This window comes from Gobio gobio (genome assembly GCF_949357685.1).
Source record: "Gobio gobio genome assembly, chromosome: 3".
Classification (NCBI taxonomy): domain Eukaryota; kingdom Metazoa; phylum Chordata; class Actinopteri; order Cypriniformes; family Gobionidae; genus Gobio; species Gobio gobio.
The window spans coordinates 18,121,889-18,145,098 of NC_137099.1; the positions used below are offsets into that span (position 1 = coordinate 18,121,889).

Sequence of the window (23,210 nt, forward strand, 5' to 3'; positions counted from 1 at the left end):
AAGTTTTAGTTTCTGGTGTGTTATTTTAGTATCATTAAGATTTTTGCTTTTTAATTTTCTCTTTTCATTTTAAGTTTTAGTCATTTTGTTGTGTGTTTTTGTCCTTTTTATTTATTTTTATATTAAATATGTCTATATAAGTTTTATTTCAGTTTTCATTTTAGTTTAGTGCATGTCATACTAAAATGAGAAATGTTGTCCTGGCAACTAGCTAAATTAAAATAAGTTTTTTTAAAAAGTATATTTTATTTTATTTCAGTAATAAAAAAGTATTTTTATGACTTTAGTTTTAATCAATTGTAATAACCCTACAAGAAAAACAGATTTGGAGACATTCAGGGAGACACAGATGAATAGTGTACACAAAAAAACAATCATATTCTTATTAAATATGAGATATTTTTATGAAGCATGTTCCAAAGAATTACTTTCATTATTGTTATATATAAACATTTTTATTATGTTTGTTCAAGTTTTATGGTATATATACATACCATAAAACACAACATGCGTGCGTGCGTGTGTGTGTGTGTGTGTGTGTGTGTGTGTGTGTGTGTGGGCACATTGTCACAGAGACAATTGTGTACTAACATCACAGGCTTCTGATGTGTACATTCATATCCCTGAATTTAAAACCCAGATTCCTTCACATAGTCATTAGCTGATGCCACACTCGGACACTTTGAACCATGTGCATAGCTGGAAAGGCACACATACACGCACACACACACACACGCACACAGACTCCCCTGCCCAGAGTGTTATCACTGATGTGGTAAACCTTGGACAGGGGAATCCTTAATGATCTGCTGGGGGGCTATAAATGGAAATGGAATGAGCCACTCTGAACAACGGCAGAACTGAAACAGATCACCTGGACACGTGTGTCTCGTCGAGTGGTCTCCTTCAAGACAAGTGCTTGTGTTTAGACTGTACAAATTTGCCAGCTGAGGTCTAAAACGACCTGTGAACTGTTTCAGGTGAGACAGGTAGAGAGGGAACTCGGTTCAGACTATAGATAAGCCAAGTATTGAACTCAAAGGCAGGTGAAGTGGGCTGAACATAACCACGCACACGACAGAAGGAATTCGGAAGTGGTTGGAGAAACTACATCAGGTGAGTGTTTTTATCTGTGAAAATGCCTTTATTGAAGTAAAATGATATGTTTAATGTTTCAAGTAATATATATACTGTATATGTGGTAACACTTTAAAATAAGGTTCCATTAGTTGACGTTGGTTAATACATGAACTTTATATACCAATGACACTAACAATATTTTTTTCATGTTAGTTAATTGTTCATTAAAATACAACTTTTCATTGTTAGTTCATGTTAACTCCATTACAAAAATGAACAGATACAACATTTGATTTTATTACTGTATTTGTAAATGTTAAAATGAACCCTAACTAAGCTTAATAAATGCTTTATGATATCTAAATAGTCTATCTGGTAACACTTCATTGTTACATGTAGTTACTATTGAAATAACTATAAATGATGCATAATTACATGTAACTAACCCTAAACCAAACCAAAATCTAACCTTAACCCTATAGTAAGTACATGTTACTTAATATGACTCAGTACTTAAATGTATAATTACACAGTAACACGGACACCTTAAAATAAAGCGTAACTGTCTATTAATTCAAATCATCTTAATAATTGTCATTGAATTTTAGCATACAAGTCTTACTATTGATTATGTCAACAGACTTAAAATTCACACCTGTTGTTTTAGGATTTCATTCTTTCTAGGAAAATAGTCAAGACTTCCTATTATTCCAACCAAATAGTTGTACCATTCTTTTAAAGCTGGTTTAAAACAACAACATCCAAAAGATGAAATTCTGTTGTACCATTTACATTCATATTTTAACACTCATTTGATTTTTGCATAAAGCAAACAACTAGATGAGCCACGTAGTCATTCACATTCTGCTCATTGTCAGTGCTGAAGCCAGTGTGGAAATTGTTTGGCCCAGTACAGAAATCAATATAAAACCATGTGAGTTTGATCAATTGAGGAAGCTCTGATTAATGAGAAGCTCTGTGCGTTGTGTCCATTTACTTACAAAAACCAAATAGGGTGAATTAAGGTTGACTGGGACACTTTTTCCCAGTTATCTCATCAGCAAAAAGTGTCCAACCTGACTTCAACCTACCAATCAAAACACCTTGATATGTGAAACTTGAATTTTGACATTCAGAATTCTTAATTAATCATTTATCCGAATTATAGAAATCTAATGAATAGGACACATTACCGTTCATATCACGTTATTTATTCCACACCAATAAAACATAATAGTAAAACACCCTGTTATCTTTATAGAACCTGACTGGAGCACCACTGTGAGCATTATATAAATGGCATTCTTAGATAACATTACCATTACATGTGTACAGTAGAGAAGATGCCGCAAGCAATTACAAATTATATTTAGTCCATAAAACTGTAAAGGCATCAATAAAACACTGAGAGAACCGATATTTATGTTTCACAGACAATGGCACCACGACCAAAGCAAGAGGATGAATCTGAGGGGAAGCCAACAGAAACACTTGGCGGTATGAACAGTGAACATTTGAGCATAAGTTATCTAAACAAACCCCATTTAGAAAAAAGTTTCCATCTCTTTCCATCACATGTTCTCTTAGTTCCTCGAAAGAAGTCTCTCTCCATGGACCCTGCTGTTTCCACAGCAGCTCTAATTGAAGATGATCCCTGGGATATGCCTGAAACGCAGGACACAGGGGTTAAATGGAAAGGTATGCTGAATGTTAGGTGATTTTCAGTGATTTTCAGTTACCAAAAGCTTTACTATAGCCTATACATATTTATTGCTTTTTTTTTTCTTTTTTTTAAGGCTAAGGCCTTTAAACTATCAACATAATTTTTGCCCATTTTGCTTCCCTTCTCGAGTGTGATATCTATATTCTCACTTCTATAGGAGTCATAAAATTATTCAATATTATACTCAACAAGACGCATATGCAAACTGTTTTTATTAGATTAAAAAATAAAAATAAAAAAACATTCAAATTTCGAAAAATCATATGTCAGGCATAAATGATTAACAAGTGTTTTCTGATTTGCTCTTTTCTGTCTGTAAATTGTCTAGATCTGGACACTAAAAGGAAGATCTTGAGAGTTCTAACCATAGTAGCAAAATTTATTGGGCTGCTTGGTTTGCTCTACATGTTTGTTTGCTCACTGGACATCCTCAGCTCAGCTTTCCAGCTTGTTGGAGGTAAACTTACAGTTTTCAATGGTTCTTAAAGGTGCTGTATGTCATTTTTTGACTGTACTAAATCATAAAATTATGCTTTGCAGATTTAGGAAACATGCTAAGTTCACATGTGCGTTCCGTGTCGGAATGTCTGTTTTTGTTTTGGCCTTTGTGATCCCGTCTGCTGCCAATTTACCCAATATTATTTTGACACCCTGGGTTGCCAGTTGGCAGAAAACACTGCGTTTTGCTGCCATGGAAGCCAGCAAACAAACTTGGGCAGAGAACGTATATTCTACCTGACCCAAAAAAGCCTCGGCATCCATCTAAAAATCGATATAAATGGGCGCATATTTAGGTGTAGATAAATCAACTCATCAACTTCTAGTGTGTAAGTCTCTTCGCCTTCCATTATCAACTGCGCTCATTCCTGTTGCCTAAATCTGGCAACATCGAGTCTGAGAGGAAACAACTCTCTCCAGTATTTTGAATTTGGACTGCAAGACCCATTACAACCGCTAGCTGTCAATATTACATACTGCACCTTTAAACTAAGTGAAGAATGTTCTTTATTGCTGTATATAGGTTTCATATGATGGATTTAGATTCACATCAGTGCACTGGTTTCTTGGTTCTCTAAAGGGATAGTCCAAAAATGAAAATTCTGACATACCTCCCTTCAAGCCGTTCCAAACCTTTCTTCTGTGGGACTTAAAGAAAATATGTTGGTAACCAAAGAATTTGGTTCTCACTGACTTCCATTGCGTGTACAAAAAGTACATTAGTGGTCAACGGTAACCAAAACTGTTTGCTAAGCAACATTCTTCAAAATATCTTCTTTTATGAAAGAGTCATAAAGGTTTGGAATGAATGAGAACATTTAATTTTTGGGTGGACCTTTGAAATTAGCACATGGGTGGCTTTCTAAAAAAAATGGCATCAGGCTATAACATCTTGGTTTTAAGTGGACTGTTATTGAAGACTACAAACTTATTAAACTTGTAATATTCGTAACAAGGATGTGTGTTTTCTCAGGAAAAGCAGCAGGGGACATCTTCCAGGACAACAAAGTGCTCTCAAACCCTTTGGCAGGCCTGGTAATTGGGATGCTGGTAACTCTTCTAGTCCAGAGCTCCAGCACCTCCTCATCTATTGTGGTCAGCATGGTCTCTTCTGGATGTGAGTATCAAATCATACTTACACTGATGGCGTGACATCAATGATGAGGAATGTAAAAAATCAATCAATCTTAGAAATGAAAGTTAATTTCAACTTCATAATATTGCATATTCAGAATGGAGTTTTTCAGTTTTTCCTCATATTGTCAGTTGAAACAATTTACATTTTAAAAGATCCTTTCTGTCACCTTAGAGTCTTCTTGAGTATAAATGCAAAATGAACAGCATTTTTGAACAGAATTGAATCAAATTGATCTGAATCAGGATTTCAGATTTGATGGATCACATCACTTAGATAATAGATCTTAAATAATCACACAAATCAAATCATTTTCATATCACTGTAAACCATAACACCCAAAATAATTCATTAGTTTGAGTATAGAGCCAACTCAAATGAAACAAATTGGTTAAATTAAATGAACTTTTATGAGTATTTAAAACTGTCTTTTCCTTTTGAGTTCCTAAAACTGACACATTTTAATTAAGGAATCTGAATTGTTTAATTGTTTTATGTTTTATAAAGTTGTTTATTTTAATTTAGACAAACTTAAATTTAACTGAAACTGGGCAGGGATTTCTACTTCCCAGCATGCTTTGCCATGACATTAAAAAGGGAGAATAAATTAGGTGTTATATAATGTTTTTTTTGTGCAAGATTAATATTAAGTGGGATATTTAGTATCTATTTTAATTTATTTTAACATTTTAATGTTTTGTTTTGCTAGTTTAGAAGAATTCCGTTATGTTGGGTTTTTTTATTTTACCATTGTGGTGACGTGTATAGAGTATGAGTTAAATATTGTTTTATTGCTGTACTGTATTTAGCAAGTGCTATGCTAATGCTATCAAAGCATTGTGTTACCAATTAGCAAGGTAGCCTTTATTGAATTAGGAAGATAAAGCTAGCCAAGTTTCCACTACTAAAAATATTTAAGTTACTAATAATTTATATTAAATAATACAGTGTACAGCGTTTACCTTGATGTAAGTAAATCCCATTTACTTTAAATAAATATAAACTGCTTTTCAACAGTGCTGGAGGTCTCAACTGCTGTTCCTATTATTATGGGGACCAACATTGGCACATCAGTCACAAATACTTTTGTAGCCATGACACAAGTTGGCGACAGGAACATGTTCCGCAGGTAAGAATAAGGCTATAATAATAATGTAAAGTTCATAATGCGTAGATGCTTATAGTTGAACTGAACTTCATAATTGATGAACTTTACACAGTTATTGAACTGAACTGAATCAACACTGAACTGACCTGAGCTGAATAACAACACTATTGTCTTTTTAGAGCTGTTTTACAGGCAGAATTCAAATTTGTGCCATATTTGATGAAGTTTTCATCATTGATTCTGTTATTTGCCTGTTTATTACCGTGAATCTGCTTTGAAACAATCTATTGTATAAAGCGCTAAAGGTGACTTGACTTATTGTATCATGATGACTGAACAGAACATGAAGCAACTGATTCACTTAAAGGAACAGTTCACCCAAAAGTGAAAATTCTGCGATCATTGACTTGAGTGATTAAATCATGACAGAATTGACAAAAATATATTAATGATTAATTGAGATATGACCCTTTTCTGTGTCCAGGGCATTTGCGGGAGCCACCGTGCATGATTTCTTTAACTGGCTTTCTGTCCTGGTGCTGTTGCCACTGGAAATTGCCTCAGGTTACCTGGTGAGGCTCACAAGCCTCATAGTGAGTTCATTTAATATCCAGAGTGGAGAAAATGCACCAGCCCTTCTGAATGTTATCACTGACCCGCTCACCCACTCTATCATTCAGGTATGTATGAGTGTGTGTGTGTGTGTGTGTAGGTATGAGTTCTGTCGGTATGTTGAAAGAAGCTAACATTAATAACGAGAGTGAATTACCCCACGCACACACTTATATTGCCCTTATGTACAGTACAAAGTTACAAGGGTTGTTGTTCACTAAGAGACAGATAGATAGTCATCTTTAATATGGAGATTAGAAGCATAATTATAATAATTAATGTTTTAAAAAAATTTTTTAGCTGGATGAGTCTGTGATAAGCGGCATCGCCATTGGAGACCCTGAAGCCAAAAACAAATCCCTCATCAAGGTTTGGTGCCAGACAGCCTCAAACACGGTAATTTTTCGAACCGATGCAACATGCCAGATGGAAGAAAAAAAAAAGCGCTATTATATTTTGATAAAATACTGGGGTTTTCTGATATTTCTGATAATTGATGTTATGTGCTTCTCTAGACGCTCCAGAATGTGACAGCAGCAAATTGCACTGATTATCTTTGTTTGGAATTGAAAAATGTTACAGAAATTACAAACATAAAAAAATGTGAGTTTCAAATTGACACCCGTTTTCATTGATGTTGCTCAATAATTCAAAAACATTCTGCACTATACAGAAACAAGCAGACACTCTCACTCATCTGTGGTCTCTCTCTATTCAAACAGGCGATCACATCTTTGTGAACACAACCCTTTCTGACCTGGTGGTGGGTCTGATTCTACTGGCTTGTTCTCTGATTGTCCTGTGCACTTGCCTCATTTTGATTGTGAAACTGCTCAACTCGATGCTCAAGGGCCAGGTTGCTGTTGTCATCAAGAAGATAATGAACACTGGTCAGCATATTTGAGATACATTAGAACCAGAGAGCAGATTTAGAAGTGAACCCCTGTTAAAATAAGCCAAAAAAACCCTGATATTTTTTAAATGTACTACGCTACATTATATTGTGAGTGTTATTTATTTATTTATTGTTTGTATGCACAGATTTTCCATTTCCATTTGCGTGGCTGACTGGATACATTGCAATTCTGGTTGGAGCAGGAATGACCTTTATTGTCCAGAGCAGTTCTGTCTTTACCTCCGCTATAACTCCTCTTGTTGGTCAGTACAACCATGTATCTATTATTAGTGTTTTATTAAGGTATCATAATCCATTTTTTCAGTGATGCAATGTTGTAGAGGTTCAAAGTTTGGCATTGTTTACTCACCCATACCTGACTGAATCAGTTCAATTGGTGAACGAATCATTTAGTAAATCTGTGAATCTACTGATTCAATGAAAAGATTTGGGAGAATGATTCACAAGAATGGTTCATTCATGTTCATGATTTTGGCATGAATTTGCCAAGGAGAACTTAAATTTTAGTCTGCTCCTCTTACAATAGTATTTCATATGCCTTCAGACGGTGAATATATAAGTCATATGAGCTGTTTTTAGTTGGAAGCTTTTATGCTGCAAATGTCCTAAAGGTTTGTCATAATGGTTTGAAATTAGGGTGAATAAGCTTAAACAATGCAATCCTTTTTGGCTTTAAGACAGTATGTTTGTTCTGTTCTGTATTACCTCTTTTTGTTTTACTTATCTTGCTGCAAATGAATGGGAAATAACTTTTTTTTAAGAACATTTGAGCCTATTTTACTATCTAACAACCCAAACTAGTAAAGCATAGCAGTTGGAAGTTGACATGCGTGTATAAAGTCACACTTGTGTTTGTGTGTGTGTTTTTTTTTAGGGATTGGTGTTATAAAAATTGAAAGGGTATATCCTCTTTACCTGGGATCCAATATTGGAACAACTACTACTGCTATATTAGCCGCCATGGCTAGTCCAGGGGAAACACTTGAAAACTCATTACAGGTTAGCATGACATGCAAATATATTCACAATCACTCATAAACCCAGTCCATAACTTCATGGTGTAACTATTTTCTCCATTAGATCGCCTTGGTTCATCTCTTCTTCAACCTCTCCGGGATTTTGCTGTGGTACCCAATCCCTTTCACGCGTTTCCCCATTCGAATGGCAAAGGCTCTTGGTGGAGTAACAGCCCAGTACCGTTGGTTTTCAGGCTTTTACATCATCATGTGCTTCTTTGCCTTACCTCTGTTTGTCTTCGGCCTTTCCTTGGCTGGTTGGCAGGTCCTTGTGGGGGTTCTTGTTCCCATAGTGGCTGTTCTGATCTTCGCTATCATTATTAATATACTACAGAAGCACAAACCTCAGTGGCTTCCTTCCGCTCTGCGGTCTTGGGACTTCCTCCCCCTATGGGCCCACTCTCTTGAACCATGGGATAGAGTGGTTATCATAATGGCCGCTCGCTGCTGCTGTTGCTGCAAGTGCTGCAATGTAACGGAAGAAGATGAAGAGAAGGGAAAACATGAAATTATGGCTAATGGAATAGAGATGTATGATAATCCGACAATGACTGATGAGATCAAGGAGGCCAAGAAAACATCAGACAATTGTGAAATCCTCAGGGCATCCTCTTTATAGAGTTTAACAGAGCATTATGGGTTATTACTAAACATATCCAACTTAACACTTGGAGTTGAGAGTAGGTTATATGATATCAGTGGACTTAACAGCAAGAATAAAGAGAAAACCAGTATATTTAATTTCACCATTTATTTTAAAAGTCTTACATTTATTTTACTTCTTATTTTGACATTTTTATACAAAGATGCTATTTTGTACAGGAAATTGTAAATGTTATTGTTAAATATACAATCTTATGTTACACTGTGAGATTTTGTGATTGTTCTTTTACTTGTGTCAACATAAAATGCATACTTTTTTTTAATACCTCTAGTTGGAACTAAATGCCAGCTATCATACAAACAATGTCTAATGTAAAAATCCGTTTTGAGAGTTCAACTCTGTTCTGTGCATTATTTTACTCAATTTTACTGTTCTCCTTTTATTTATGTCAACTTTATTTAACATGGGCCTTTGTATACTGTAAAATATTGCCATGATTTTATGACATTAAAACGTAATTACTTGAATTCATAAATTATTGTATTCATAACAGTCACAAATCACAACTTGCACTGAGTTACATGCAGAGAGTACGATTTACTTTTAAGTCTGATCATAATGTCTATATTTTACTGTACATTACAAAAATATATAATATTTTATAAACAAGGAGGAATTAATGTTGTTATTGTTGACAGAGATAATCATTTTGATTCTACAGGACAATGTCTTTGTCATTTCCTGCTCCTGTTCACATTGAAGTAAATTTATATATTGTAATTTAATTGTGATGAACTTTAGAACTACTATTGTAAAAACCCACTGTAAAAGTATGATAATTAGATGGAAGGAATATACTGCAAACCTCACTACATTTTTTTAAGTGTACATAAAAAAAAATTCCTGCTCGTGTTTACTTTGAAGTCGATGTATGTTGTCATTACTGTAAAGATTTCTGTGAAAGTAGCTAGGAAAATACTGCAAATTCACACTTTTACAATGTATAATACCTGCCATGTCATGACATTAAGTATTCAGAATCCAAAAATTAACTGTATTCATCCCTCCTAGGGTTTCTTCTCTCGTTTATTGATCACAAAGTAATGTATATGTGAAAAAAATATTATCAATCAATTGAGTATCTTTTTCTAAAAACGACACATTCTCACGCTGAATACTTGTTCTCTTGCTCTCTCGTTCACAAAAACAGACATAACCATAGCCAAAAAACAGCCAGTTCCAAAAGGGTTTTTTCACAGCAATGCAGCAGATGAATCATTTTTGGTTCCCCAAAGAACCTTTCAGTGAACAGTTCTTGAAAGAACCATGCAAGTGTGAAGAACATTTTAACAATCTAAAAAAACAACATTTGTGCAATGGAAAGTTTCCATGGACATTAAAGGTTATTAATGGTACTATCATTGCCAATAAAAAAAACATAAAAAATTTTTTTAGACTGCATAACGGTTCTTTTTAGTGAGTCAGAAACATACTATGAAACCAGTGTGGTCTAATTCACAAACAAATTGGCAGGCTAACATGAGGAACAAGGAAAACACATGGCAAACAGGAAGCAGGAAACATGACTATGAAAATTAAATAAAAGACATGAACACCAACAAAACCCCCAAAAAAACATTACATATTCACCCCTCAAAAAGGCTTTCTCCAGACATCCTAATAGCACAAACACCCAAAATATATACAAAGAGTCCAGGGTGGAGGAGCAGAGGCGGTCTTGGGGGCGGGATGGAGGGCCAGGCTCGTAAAGAACAACTGGAGCTGGATCGTGGCATAGCGGTGGACCTGGACCGTGGGGCAATGGCAGACCTGGGCAGTGGAGCAATAGTGGACCTAGGCCATGAAGCAGGGTTCCTGCACTGTAAAATATCCCCGTAAAATTTACGGTACAAAACCAGCAGCTGTGGTTGCCAGAACTTTACCGTAAAAAATACGGCACACCGTAAAAAAAATCCCCTTAAAATATACGGTAAAAAAACGGCAGCTGTGGTTGCCAGAACTTTACCGTAAAAAATATGGCAGTAACGTTTTAGGTTTTTAGGGACAGCACCATATAATTTAAAGGTTTATAATGTAATAATTACGGTTTAAAAATGTTTTCTTTTACAGTTCAAAACCATATAATTTAAAGGTTTATATTGTAATGATTATTTTTACACTGTAAACTATTTACGGTAAAAAAAAACATATTTCATTAACTGAAATAATGTTAAATTACCAACCTATTGAAATACTAATATCTGTTATGTACCTTTGATATATACGGACAACCACCAATTACAGTGGTGATGAGAATCACGTGATGAATCAAAGCTAATCACAAGCAGCTTTTAAGAAAACAATACTAATATATAGAAGGTGCTCAGTGTCATTCACACAAACACTAAACACCATCATGATAAAACTTAAATTTAAAAAATGCAATAAACATTAATTTGACAACATCAGATATAACATAAAACCCAAATGTACATAACTGATTAGAAATAACAAAGAAGAAACAGTTATTGCAATGAAAATACATCAAATGTGAAGTGTCACGCTGGGAATTCTGGGAATGTCAATTTACGGGTTTTTCACTGTAAATTACACAATGACTTGTTCTTTTTCACTTCCAAAAACTGTACATTTAACGGTATTTTACTGTAAAATGAAATGAAATGTAAGGTTAGATCTATTACAGTTATTCACCGTATATAGTACGGATTTCTGTTAAACAATTAACTGTTTTTCACCGTAGCATTTTTACAGTAAAATACCGTTAAAATCACAATCATTTTTTACAGTGTGGCCTGGACCATGGAACAGAGGATCGTGGTGCATTTTTTGACATAGAGCAATGGTGGACCTGGACTGTGGGGCAACGGCAGACTCGGGTTGTAGAGTACCAATGAACCTGGGCCATGGAGCAATGCAGGGACTGGACAAAGCCATGGTGGATCAGGTGGCCTTGGTAGAACCAGCAGTGGTAGAGCCAGATGGGAACCGGCAGGGTGGAGCTGGTGGAGGAACAGACCTTCTCAGCAAAGCAGAAGACCACCAGATATCCAGAGGCCATAGCAGAGCATCAGACCACTGGAGATGGCAGTGGCAACAACTCAGGGACCACCGGACTTGGGAGTGCAATGTTAAGTGAGTTCAAAGCTGTACCAAGCTACTCATCTGCCGGAACTTGGGTACCATAGTCCCTCTCCAAAAAATGTCTAGGGGAGACTTGAACCGGGGCTCTGGAGTGGTGGCCATGACGTGACTTGGCTCTGGCGTGGCGGCCATGTTTCTGGAAACTCTGGCGTGGTGGGTACTGCAGAATTGCAGGGTTCCTCATCCATAATTCCAGAGTCCAGTGAGGGGTACGAAGTAGCATTCAACGTGATATCTCTTCTGTTAAACCAAAATGAACAATGTCTTTGAGTGCAGTGTAATTAAAGTCAACCTGGTAACAGAGTTCACAAAATCACGCCATGTAATCATCTACAGTGCGATCACCTCGACGAAGGCGCAGGAAGCAAACTGCTGGGTTCCTTTTTCTTGGTAGCTTTCTGTAACTAGTCCTCTGGAGGAAAGCTTGACAAACCTAAAACCAAAATGACAGTGGTTACTGAATCGACATCTGATATAATGAACTGCACGTTAGCATTATAGCACCTCTTGAAAGCAAGTTTTATGTGCTGCCAGCTGGAAAACATAATTCTGCTTTGGGAACTTTTCATCTGTAAATGGTTTTCAGTATTCTGCCCAACCCTGGTTAAAAAAAAAGTTTTTCTTTCACATGAAAATTAAATGTAAAGGTGGATAATACATGTCTCCTCTTCTACTACATGTGTAGTCTCAACCTTTTTTATATTTCAGAATTATATAATTATAATAGCAAACCACTCTTATAACCTTATGGATGTAACATAATTTAATTGAATATGTTTTGGGCACAGATTTTAGGGTTTCTTTCACCAGTGAGTGGGGAGCAAGTTGAATCAATTAAAGTTAATTGATTAAAATTGATCAGATGTGTTTTCTGGGTCTATAAAAGAAATATCTTTTTTTAACCTCAGCAAGTGATATTGTCCTTGTCACCCCTTGTGATTTGTGCAATAAAACATTCCCCTCAATATTATCTCTTCCTGTATCATAGTTAATGATTCTTCTTCTCTGAGCCCTATTATCAGTCGCATCCCCCCTGCTCTTGCATGTTATCGGACAAACACATGATGTATCAGAATTTTTATGGCCAGTGGGTGGATTTGAGGCCATTAACTCAAGCTTTGTCTATTACCTGTTTCATCCTCTATCAACTTGTTTATGGCGCACTGCTATTTAAGGACCTTCTTCAAAAAGAAATGAAATTGTATAAGGTGAAGGTGGTTGTTAAAGTCGGGAATAAATTGATAATAACTGGAGTAAAGAAAAGAGAAGAATGAAGATGCTAGGTGAGGGAGAACTGCTTTGCCCTTTTTGGCCATATTATCTTTATGGTTGGACATGTTATCCTGCAGTGGTGTCTATCAGCAATATTTATAGAGATTACTTAGTACGAACCCTGCTGTGTCATTTGTGCTTTCCTCAATAATAAAAGTTCACTAATGATTAAATATTATAACTTCTTGGCATTGACTCATCTCATTTAAATTGACTGTTGATTAAACATTTTAAAATCTTGCTTTCAATTTAAATATTCTTTTCATATAGTATTCTTAATATTAATTTACTTGATCCAGAATTTAAAAAAACAACAATCACGTTTTGTTTCAGTCTATTTACTTTTAATCTAACAGTATTCAACCTACTATAACAAACAGTGCTAATATCCTGATTGACCTCAACATTTGATAAATAGCCAATTTGTTGACTAATACCTAAAAAGACTTATACAAGAACAAGTGCAAGGCCTCCCTGAGAGTAACCTGAGGTTAAAGCCTTTAAAGACAATTAGTAATATATGAGATTTCGAGCTCAGCAATTCTTGTTGCTGCTTGTTCACTTGTACTCATTGGGAACCTTCAGTGACACCATGATTATTAATTAAGATTATTAAATTAAGATATTATTCCTTAAAACATTTGAAATCTTTTTGAATCTGAATTGCCGCCAGCATTATACAATCACAGAATGACGCATATGGATACTCAAAAGTTTGTGAACGGTAAGATTTGTTAATGTTTTTAAAGAAGTCTCTTCTGCTCACTAAGGCTGCATTTATGTTATTAAAAATACAACAACAACAAAAAAAGCTGTAATACTGTGAAATATGTACAAATGTAAAATACCTGTTTTCTATTTGAATATATTTTAAATTGTCATTTATTCCTGTGATGCAAAGCTGAATTTTCAGCATCATTACTCCAGTCTTCAGTGTCACATGATCCTTCAGAAATCATTCTAATATGATGATTTGCTGCTCAAGAAACATTTATGATTATTATCAATGTTGAAAACAGTTGTGTACAATTTTTTTCAAGATTATTTAATGAATAGAAAGTTCCAAAGAACAGTATTTATCTGAAATAGAAAGCTTTAATAACATTGTACTACAGTTCAAAAGTTTTAGGTCTGTAAGAATTATTTTTTTTATTTTTTTGAGAAATAACTTAAAGAAATGAATACATTTATTCAGCAAGGATGCATTAAATTGATCAAGTGACAGTATAGACATTTTTAATGTTGCAAAAGCTTTATATTTCAGATAAATGCTGTTCTTTTGAACTTTCAATTAATTCAATAATCCTGAAAAAAGTGTACACAACTGTTTTCAACATTGATAATAATCATAAATGTTTCGTGAGCAGCAAATCGGCATATTAGAATGATTTCTGAAGGATCATGTGACTCTAAAGACTGGAGTAATGATAATGAAAATTCAGCTTTGAATCACAGAAATAAATTGCTTTTTAAAATATATTCAAATAGAAAAAAGGTATTTTAAATTGTAAAAAATATTTCAATATAATGATGTTTTTGCTGTATTTTGAATCAAATAAATGCAGCCTTGGTGAGCAGAAGAATCTTCTTTAAAATATTTTAAAAACCTTAATGATTCCAAACTTCTGACCGGTAGTATATATATGTGTGCGTGTGTGTGTGCATTATTTTATTTTATTTTTAAATATTATTTAAAAAATATATATTTATCTGAATAATCAGTCGATAATTAATCTAATCTTCAACCATAAATTAGTATTTTCACTGTTATTATGGTAAAATTAGTACAATTTAAAGATGCTACTGTCCATATCTAAAATACTGTTGAGATAGTTCACACTGAGAAATAAGATAATAGGTTAGAAGATAATAATTAGGTAAGCAGGTAATCTTAATGTCAAATGATCCAAGAGATCATGTGCCTAGAATAAACCTGAACTATCTGTCCTTAAACCTTTGATCTTTGAGTGTAATTAGTAATTTCACAACTTGAGGGTTAAATGCCTCCATAACGCTAATAAGGGCCGGTTCTCTGAACTGTATTCCTATAAATGACACATACTGGTACCAGGTAGTGGCATTGATATTTCCTTGATCAAATTTTGATTAAGTATATTTCTGTATAATATATTCAAATTGTTTACATTTTTTAATAAATGTCTATGTATGACCACAAAATGTCAGATTTTCTTCAAATATAATGTCCACACAATTATGTAGCTTCAGTCATAATTGAAATGTTACCCAAAGACTTTTGAACTCTGAGGTGAAGTGCCTTGTTCAAGGGATCAGTGGTGATCATGGATTCTCCTTGTGTAGATCAAACTAGCAACCTTTTGATTACAAACCATGCTATTGGTAGTAAACACAACATTTTTAATATTTAGCTAAATTTTGTTGTTTTGAGTTGAAAAGTGCCACTCTGCCACTGAGGAGACATTCAGAGACACAAAATTGTCACTATGAAACATAATTTAAGTAATGAAAGGGGGTTTAGTCAAATGGAATTTTATAAAACAATTTTTATTATTTAGTTAATTTTGTGAGTGTGTATAATATTACAGATTAAAGCCACTTAAATATGAACCTACTTCTGGTACTTTTATTGTGTGGCCTATTGGGAATATTTTGTCCTGTTGTTCAAACATGATGTCTATTTTTTTCTCAGCCATCAACTTATGCTCGTTTTAACACAGCATTCACACAGTGAAGCAATACTGCCATCTTGTGATATGAAAACAGTTCAGTGGTAGATTAGTTGTATTTATTACACCACATATAATGTGTAGGTTTGTAATTTAGAAGTGCGTTCATAATGATTACTGGAACGTATGCAGTTAACTATTCCTAAACTATTCCACTCTTATTTTTAATAACAACCTTCTTTTTTAACAGCTGCACGTCAGATCACTATTTCCTGGTGTCGGTGCCCCAGTCCCCGGGCTTCCTTCCTTCCAGAAATCTTTTTCTCACGGCCCGCGCTTAAAAGGTGCGGTCTGTCTTCCCATCGTGAGAACTTTCACACGCGTTTGGCTGGCAGCCGTCCGCAACTTACTCTCGCGATGACAAGATACTCTCTCTCATAGGCTTCAATAATAAGCGACCGGGAATTCTCGCGTGACTTCAGAACTTTCCCACGCCTGTGCCACCCCCCACCTTCCTGCATTATTTCTCACAGTGCCCCTCCCCCCTCGTCTAAATGCAGTCTGTTGGGGAAATCTCGCGATTGTTGGCGTTATTAGAGAGAGTTGGTGAAGATGGCGCCTGTTGTGACAGGGTAAGCAGCGAAATTATTAACGGACGGGGCATGGAAAAGTCACAGCTAAAATAAGTTTTGTCTGTTTAGTCATGATAACTTGCTTTGGTTTATTTATCTACGACCCTGGCCGCGTGTTTCTGCGCTGGTTCCCCGTTTCGGCGTACTTTTGTCTGATTTTTGAGGTTTTCAACGATGGTCTCTTTTATTCAGTTAGCCGCTTAGCTTTTAGTTAGCTGATAGATTTCCAGCAGTTTTCCGTAAACACTGAATGCTACGAAGAGCTAATATTTAAATGTAACGAGAGTAAGGTTGTATTGACTGTGTGTTTTTGTACTTTATCATACTTTAAGCTTAAAAATACATGTATTAATTTTGAGCCAACTTGTGAGTTGGTGTACGAGAGAGAGAGAGAGAGAGAGAGAGAGAGAGAGAGAGAGAGAGAGAGAGAGCAGGTTAGCAGATGTTAGCCAGTCTAGTGAGTCCACAACTGAGACTTGGGGGATTCAAACATTTTCTCTTTGTTTAATACCAGACTTTTCAGTTCAAGTAGTTTTCGCTTAAAAAGTTACACTGCTATGTAAAATGCTAGTGTTTCTTTTCACTTTTATTTTTATTTTGTCTGTCTCTCAAAACCTAGTGAGCTATCTAAATAGACAGCAGAATATGCCATCTTATGCACGTTTAAACTTGTTTATCCTGCCACAGAATGCTGTCTAGGTAGGCAGATCCTTAGGCTGTGGCAGTATTATTGTTATTATTTGCTAGTGTAAATAATGATGCTTGAATTGTGTCTTGACTGTGTTGTATTTTGTCTTGTAGGAAGTTTGGGGAGCTCCCTCAGCCAAAGCGTTTAACAAGGTAAATGCACTGAGAAGTCCATGTGTAAAGTTTATCAAATGCATATTAGGAAACTACAGCTTAAATAAACTTCTCTATTGTTTTTTTATTGTGTGATTTTGCAGAGAGGCGATGCGCAACTATTTGAAGGAGAGAGGAGATCAGACAGTGCTCATACTGCATGCGAAAGTCGCGCAGAAATCGTACGGCAATGAAAAAAGGTGAGTGGTGATTTAAACATGAAGGTTATACACATTCCTCGTCTTATTGTGAGTGATTAATCAGTGCCCAATATTCCAGTTTAGTCTTTGTTATTCATTCATCAAAATGCTCCTCTTTTGAATGAAAATTCTGTCATTTATTACTCACCCGCATGTCATTCCAAACCCGTAAGTCCTTCGTTCATCTTCGGAACACAAATTAAGATATTTTTGATGAAATCCGAGTGCTCTCCGACTCCTCTATAGACAGCAATGTAATTAACACTTTCATGGTCCAGAAAGGTAGTAAAGACATTGTTAAGATAGTCCATGTACTTTTTGTGCACAGACAAAAATAACGATTTTATTCAACAATTTCTGGTGTCTGTGTCAGTCTCCTACGCACTTTACATTGGTCAGCTCCTGCGTCAGCATCACACGCATGCGTAGGGTTGCTCACGTGAACAGCATCGGCCAATGGTAAGCCAGCGTGCTGACGTAACCTTGGAAGCGCTGGATTGCATTAACTACGTCAACAGCGTAGAAGACTGACACAGATGTTTAGAAATTGTTGAATAAAGTCGTAATTTTTGTTTGTTTTTTGCGCACAAAAAGTATCCTCGTCACTTCATGAAATAAAGGTTGAACCACTGGTCACATCAACGATTTTAACGATGTTTTTACTACCTTTCTGGGCCTTGAAAGTGTTAAATTGCTGTCTATAGAGGGGTCAGAGAGTTCTCGGATTTCATCAAAAACATCTTCATTTGTGTTCTGAAGATGAACAAAGGTTTTACGGGATTGGAATGACATAAGGGTGAGTAATTTATGATAGAATTTTCCTTTTTGGGTGAATTTGGGTCATTTTAAGCCAGGGGTCTCTGGCTAAGCCAACTCGGTACTGGAGGGCCACTGTCCTGCAGAGTTTAGCTCCAACCCCAAATAAACACACCTGAACCAGCTAACCAGTGTCTTGCTAGGCCCTAATAAGACACTGATTAGCTTGTTCAGGTGTGTTTATTTGGGGTTGGAGCTAACCTCTGCAGGACAGTGGCCCTCCAGGACCGAGTTTGGAGACCCCTGCTTTAAGCCATCACAATCACTTTTTACACCTGGCATTAACATGAATTTAAATCAAATTATGATAAATATTTATAGTAAATACTGCGATATTCCATAAAAAAAAAGAATTGTAATTTTTGATTTCATGGTGACTTGACATAGACCCCAGTAGAGATGTTAATGGAGTTGCAAAAACAGTAAATTATTGTATGTAGTAAATTAAGTTATGGTCAGGTCCAGTTAATGCATAGCGTCTGCACAATACATGTAAATGAAGGTAGTTAGAGTTATGTAAAATCAGAGTGAATTGTAAAATCAAATTAAATTGTTCTTTTAATCAGTTCAAATTCTCTTGAACTCTTAGATTCTTCTGTCCTCCACCATGTGTGTACCTGATGGGTTGTGGCTGGAAGAAAAAGAAGGAGCAGATGGAAAGAGAGGGCTGCTCGGAGCAAGAGTCTCAGCCTTGTGCCTTCATCGGCATTGGAAACAGTGAACAAGAAATGCAGCAGCTCAACTTGGAGGGCAAGGTGCATTATGGATTTTATTATGGCAACACATATATTGTAACTGCTCTTAAAAATAACTTCATCCTCTCGTCATTATCCTTGTGTTTTGCCCCTGCAGAATTTTTGCACAGCAAAAACGTTATACATTTCTGACTCTGACAAACGTAAGCACTTCATGCTGTCAGTGAAAATGTTCTATGGGAATAGCGCGGATATCGGTGTCTTCCTCAGCAAACGAATCAAGGTCATCTCCAAACCTTCCAAAAAGAAGCAATCACTGAAGAATGCAGACCGTGAGTCAAAAGAATTTCTCATTTGTCACTAAATGAGAAGATTTGTCCATCATTTTTGCTCAGCTCACTTTTAAAAATGTCTCAGTGTGCATAGCTTCTGGGACGAAGGTGGCTCTCTTTAACCGCTTGCGGTCTCAGACTGTCAGTACGCGGTACCTTCACGTGGAAGGGGGAAACTTCCATGCTAGTTCACAACAGTGGGGAGCCTTCTACATTCATCTATGTGAGTCATTCACCACATGTGTCGGTTGTACTTTATTTTACAGTATGTTTACTTACCTAAGAAAGTAGTGGGCAATACAAGCGAACTACAGGGGTTTAGGGGTAATTTCAGGGTTAGTACCTAGTTATTACCCAGTTATTATAATTACAGTTCATAGTATGTACATGTGGAACAGGACTGTTAAATAAAGTGCTACCCATGTGTCTATTAAACACAATATACTATATTGAAAATGGCAACAAGGCTTGACATGGAGTCTGGTTCATTACATCTCGTAAAAGAATGAGTGAAAGTTATCTATCTGTCTTAATTTTTGAATCTGCAGTTTTTCTTGTTTGTTAATTATGAATTGGTAATAATGTGTAATTTTTAATTTCAGTGGATGATGATGAGTCAGAGGGAGAAGAGTTTACAGTCAGAGATGGCTACATCCATTACGGTCAGACGGTGAAGCTGGTGTGCTCTGTGACAGGCATGGCTCTACCCCGACTGGTAAGCGATTATCCACTTTAACGTTCATGATCATTGATGATTAAAAGGGCTGGGCTAAGAAAGTATGTCCTGTTCAATCATGGAATGATGTATATAGTTGTCACTCTGAGTTGGTGTCATATACGTTTGTGTAATGCCGTGTACATTGCAAGTGAAATGTTGCATGTTTGTGTGTAGATTATCCGTAAAGTGGACAAGCAGACAGCGCTAATGGATGCCGACGATCCTGTGTCCCAACTACATAAATGTGCCTTCTACCTTAAAGATACAGAGAGGATGTACCTCTGCCTGTCACAGGAAAGGATAATTCAGTTCCAGGTCAGTCCATTGGTACAGAAAGTTTATTAGATCAATACAGTTTTAAAATATTTAACCAAATCTTTTTAGACTTGCTTAAGTTTTTGCCACATAGATGTGAAATAATGCACTATAATTGATGAAAACATTACATCTCTGTTAGAATTGCAATTAAAATAAAACTTACTTTTCCCTCTTACTCTATAATCTTTTTTAATGGTAAACAATTAAAATATTCTTCTCTTAACACTGAACTACTCTCAGGCCACACCCTGTCCCAAAGAAACAAACAAAGAAATGATCAACGATGGGGCGTCATGGACAATCATCAGCACAGACAAAGCAGAATACACTTTCTATGAGGGCATGGGCCCTGTACCTTCACCTGTCACACCCGTGCCTGTTGTTGAGAGCTTACAGGTAATGCACATAGTCACAATCAAGGCTTTAAAGGTGCTGTGAGCAATTCCAGACGCTTTTATAATATCAGCACATAACGTCAACGGCTATGTTACATTACAATTGTTTTATATTAAAAAGGGCATGTCATATTATCTGTAACCCTGAATGTTGTAGCTGAATGGAGGAGGAGATGTTGCCATGCTGGAACTGACAGGACAGAACTTCACACCTAACCTCAGAGTCTGGTTTGGAGATGTGGAGGCAGACACTATGTACAGGTGAAACCAACACACCAATATTTACAGTTAAATCAGGACTGCCATAAATGGGTTGGATTCATGCTGTCCTTGAGGTGTAATAGGAAGATTAGTATTAGTACTAGTATGCATACAATTATTGGCTTTTTTTATTTTATACAAAAGTACATTGCAGTTAAAACATAAACTATTGTAGCTTATATTTGGGCTGCTCTAAAATAAGGAAGGAAAGACTAAAAGCCCAAATATACTTCAAGCAAAATTAAAGAATAAACTGGTGTGACATCATTTTGAACAAAATCAGGCCAAAACGAAGCTTGATCAAGTGACTGAAACCTCCTTCCTAGTCCCACACTCACGACCCAAACGTAGAGGAGATTGAGTGTTTTTTTTTGTGTGGTTGGGCCACGGATATGGAACAACCTGCCCTGAGAGATCGGAGTGGCACCTTCCCTGACAATTTTTAAGTCTCTTTTAAAAACGTATTTGTTTTCTCTGGCGTATTGATTTTGTTTTTTGTAAATATCTTAAGTGTGTATATTTAGGGTTTGTATTTAGATGCTTTGTACAGCACTTTGGTCAGTATAGTGACTGTTTTTAAATGTGCTTTATAAATTAAATGTACTTGAAACTTGATTGGTGTTCGAAACAGCTTGCCAAAGCTTTCTGGAAAAGTTCACTCTGGCTGTTAAACACCTTTTGAATTGGTTTGAGTCAATTACGTAATAGGTAGGTGTGCTCTGAGACTCTGCTTTCTTTGGCGTGAAAATCTTCTCTGGTTCATTTCTTCTGTTCAGTCCGTCGAGGTCAGACATCCGCCAGTAAAAAATATAAACACACTGGAGAGACACTGACATTTTTATTTGTGAAAAACTGCTTTTCATTGTATAAAGTGCTATATAAATAAATGTAACGTGACTTTACTGGAGTGCCGAATTGCAGAGCTTGTGCAAACATATACACTTCGCTGAAATCAGATGCTCTCTTAACTGCTGTTTTCTCACTGCTGTCATTTTAGTTGTTTTTGTTATTGAAAGGAAAGCATGCAGCACATATTTACATATTCATCTAAATGCCGCTCTCAGCAATTTAGGCAGCGTTGGGATTTACTCACATATTTGGAACTTCTATTCGAAGCTAAGCGAAGACCTCTTTCTTTAAACACATTATTCTTGTATCATTTGATTTTGAAAACTTTGCACACACCCTGTGATTTATATATCTTCCGTTGTTTTCTTGTGAGACTGCATAATGTATATTAGCAGAAAAAACGTTGCAAATTTATTGAGAATATTCAGTACATAATTGTGAGTAATTCTTACGTACATGTCCCATTTCCTGCAGGTGTGGCGAAAGTGTGCTCTGCGTGGTTCCTGACATCTCTGCGTTCCGTGAGGGATGGCGTTGGGTCCGGCAGCCAGTGCAGGTTCCTGTGACATTGGTCCGTAATGACGGCATCATCTACTCCACGGCTTTGACATTTACCTACACGCCAGAGCCGGGACCACGTCCTCACTGCAGCGCTGCGGGAGCCATACTGCGGGCCAACAGCAACTCCTCCACCTCACCATCTTCATCCTCCAGCCTACTGCTGCAATCAGCTGTCGACAGCCAGGCGGGATACGCAGCAGCAGGGAGCGTGTCTTCATCTTCCTCTTCCTCAGCTATGTCTGTCTCCTAACCTGGGAATCTTGGTGCGCGTTTGCGTGTGTGAGTAAGTGAACCTTTTGTGAGTGATGGTGATTCGTCAGTTCGTAGACTTCCTGCAAAGATTCATGGGATATTGATCACAAAAACGGATAATGGTGCCACGTAGAGAGAAGCAAAAGAGAGACAAGACTTCACACAAAGACTGGACAAAACAAATGAAGGCATCTCTTTTCTTTTCTCTCTCTTTGTTGCGGTTCTTTTTCAATCTGTTTCCTCATGTCAGAGAGGAAGTGGCAACAGAAGTGATGTGTGCTGTGGATCAAGATGCCACAGGATCATTGCATTAGCCTTACATGAAAACAAAAAAAACCAGGCAAAAAAACAAAGCCTTTTCTAAGTAAGTGCGGGACGGATATGGCTTTGCGAGATGTTTTCTACTAAAGGGCTTAATGCACTGTTTCGCCAGGCTTGGAAGAAAAGTTATCATAGTAATATAGTTTTTACGGACCAAGGAATATTATTATTATTATTATTATTATTTTTATTGATATATATAATTTTATAAGCTTTAGCTAAGGTACATTTTTCACCTTTTTAAGTTTT

At 36.3% G+C, this 23,210-nt stretch overlaps 2 protein-coding genes across 2 annotated transcripts; both read left to right on the forward strand.

Moving 5' to 3' along the window:
* Positions 1-617: 617 nt before the first annotated feature.
* On the forward strand, positions 618-9,355 carry slc34a2a (solute carrier family 34 member 2a). The gene is made up of 13 exons (XM_079812512.1): positions 618-1,116; positions 2,514-2,577; positions 2,668-2,778; positions 3,132-3,260; positions 4,275-4,418; positions 5,454-5,565; positions 6,029-6,224; positions 6,457-6,552; positions 6,672-6,759; positions 6,879-7,046; positions 7,198-7,314; positions 7,947-8,071; positions 8,153-9,355. The coding sequence occupies exons 2-13, from the start codon at positions 2,517-2,519 to the stop codon at positions 8,705-8,707; spliced, it is 1,902 nt and encodes a 633-aa protein (XP_079668638.1). The 5' UTR covers positions 618-1,116; positions 2,514-2,516; the 3' UTR covers positions 8,708-9,355.
* A 7,014-nt stretch (positions 9,356-16,369) lies between these two features.
* Positions 16,370-22,963, forward strand: rbpja (recombination signal binding protein for immunoglobulin kappa J region a). The gene is made up of 11 exons (XM_079813627.1): positions 16,370-16,403; positions 17,205-17,243; positions 17,348-17,443; positions 18,849-19,014; positions 19,112-19,286; positions 19,372-19,509; positions 19,889-20,001; positions 20,179-20,319; positions 20,563-20,718; positions 20,875-20,978; positions 22,302-22,963. The coding sequence occupies exons 1-11, from the start codon at positions 16,384-16,386 to the stop codon at positions 22,636-22,638; spliced, it is 1,485 nt and encodes a 494-aa protein (XP_079669753.1). The 5' UTR covers positions 16,370-16,383; the 3' UTR covers positions 22,639-22,963.
* Positions 22,964-23,210: the final 247 nt, after the last annotated feature.

Bases quoted from the DNA above. Each gene is read 5' to 3' on its own strand.
- slc34a2a (XM_079812512.1), top strand. From the start codon at position 2,517: ATGGCACCACGACCAAAGCAAGAGGATGAATCTGAGGGGAAGCCAACA. The intron at 5,566-6,028 runs GTAAGAATAAGG...TTCTGTGTCCAG, and splicing joins GACAGGAACATGTTCCGCAG to GGCATTTGCGGGAGCCACCG. The intron at 6,760-6,878 runs GTGAGTTTCAAA...CTATTCAAACAG, and splicing joins AATTACAAACATAAAAAAAT to GCGATCACATCTTTGTGAAC.
- rbpja (XM_079813627.1), top strand. From the start codon at position 16,384: ATGGCGCCTGTTGTGACAGG. The intron at 17,244-17,347 runs GTAAATGCACTG...GTGATTTTGCAG, and splicing joins CAGCCAAAGCGTTTAACAAG to AGAGGCGATGCGCAACTATT. The intron at 20,979-22,301 runs GTGAAACCAACA...CATTTCCTGCAG, and splicing joins GAGGCAGACACTATGTACAG to GTGTGGCGAAAGTGTGCTCT.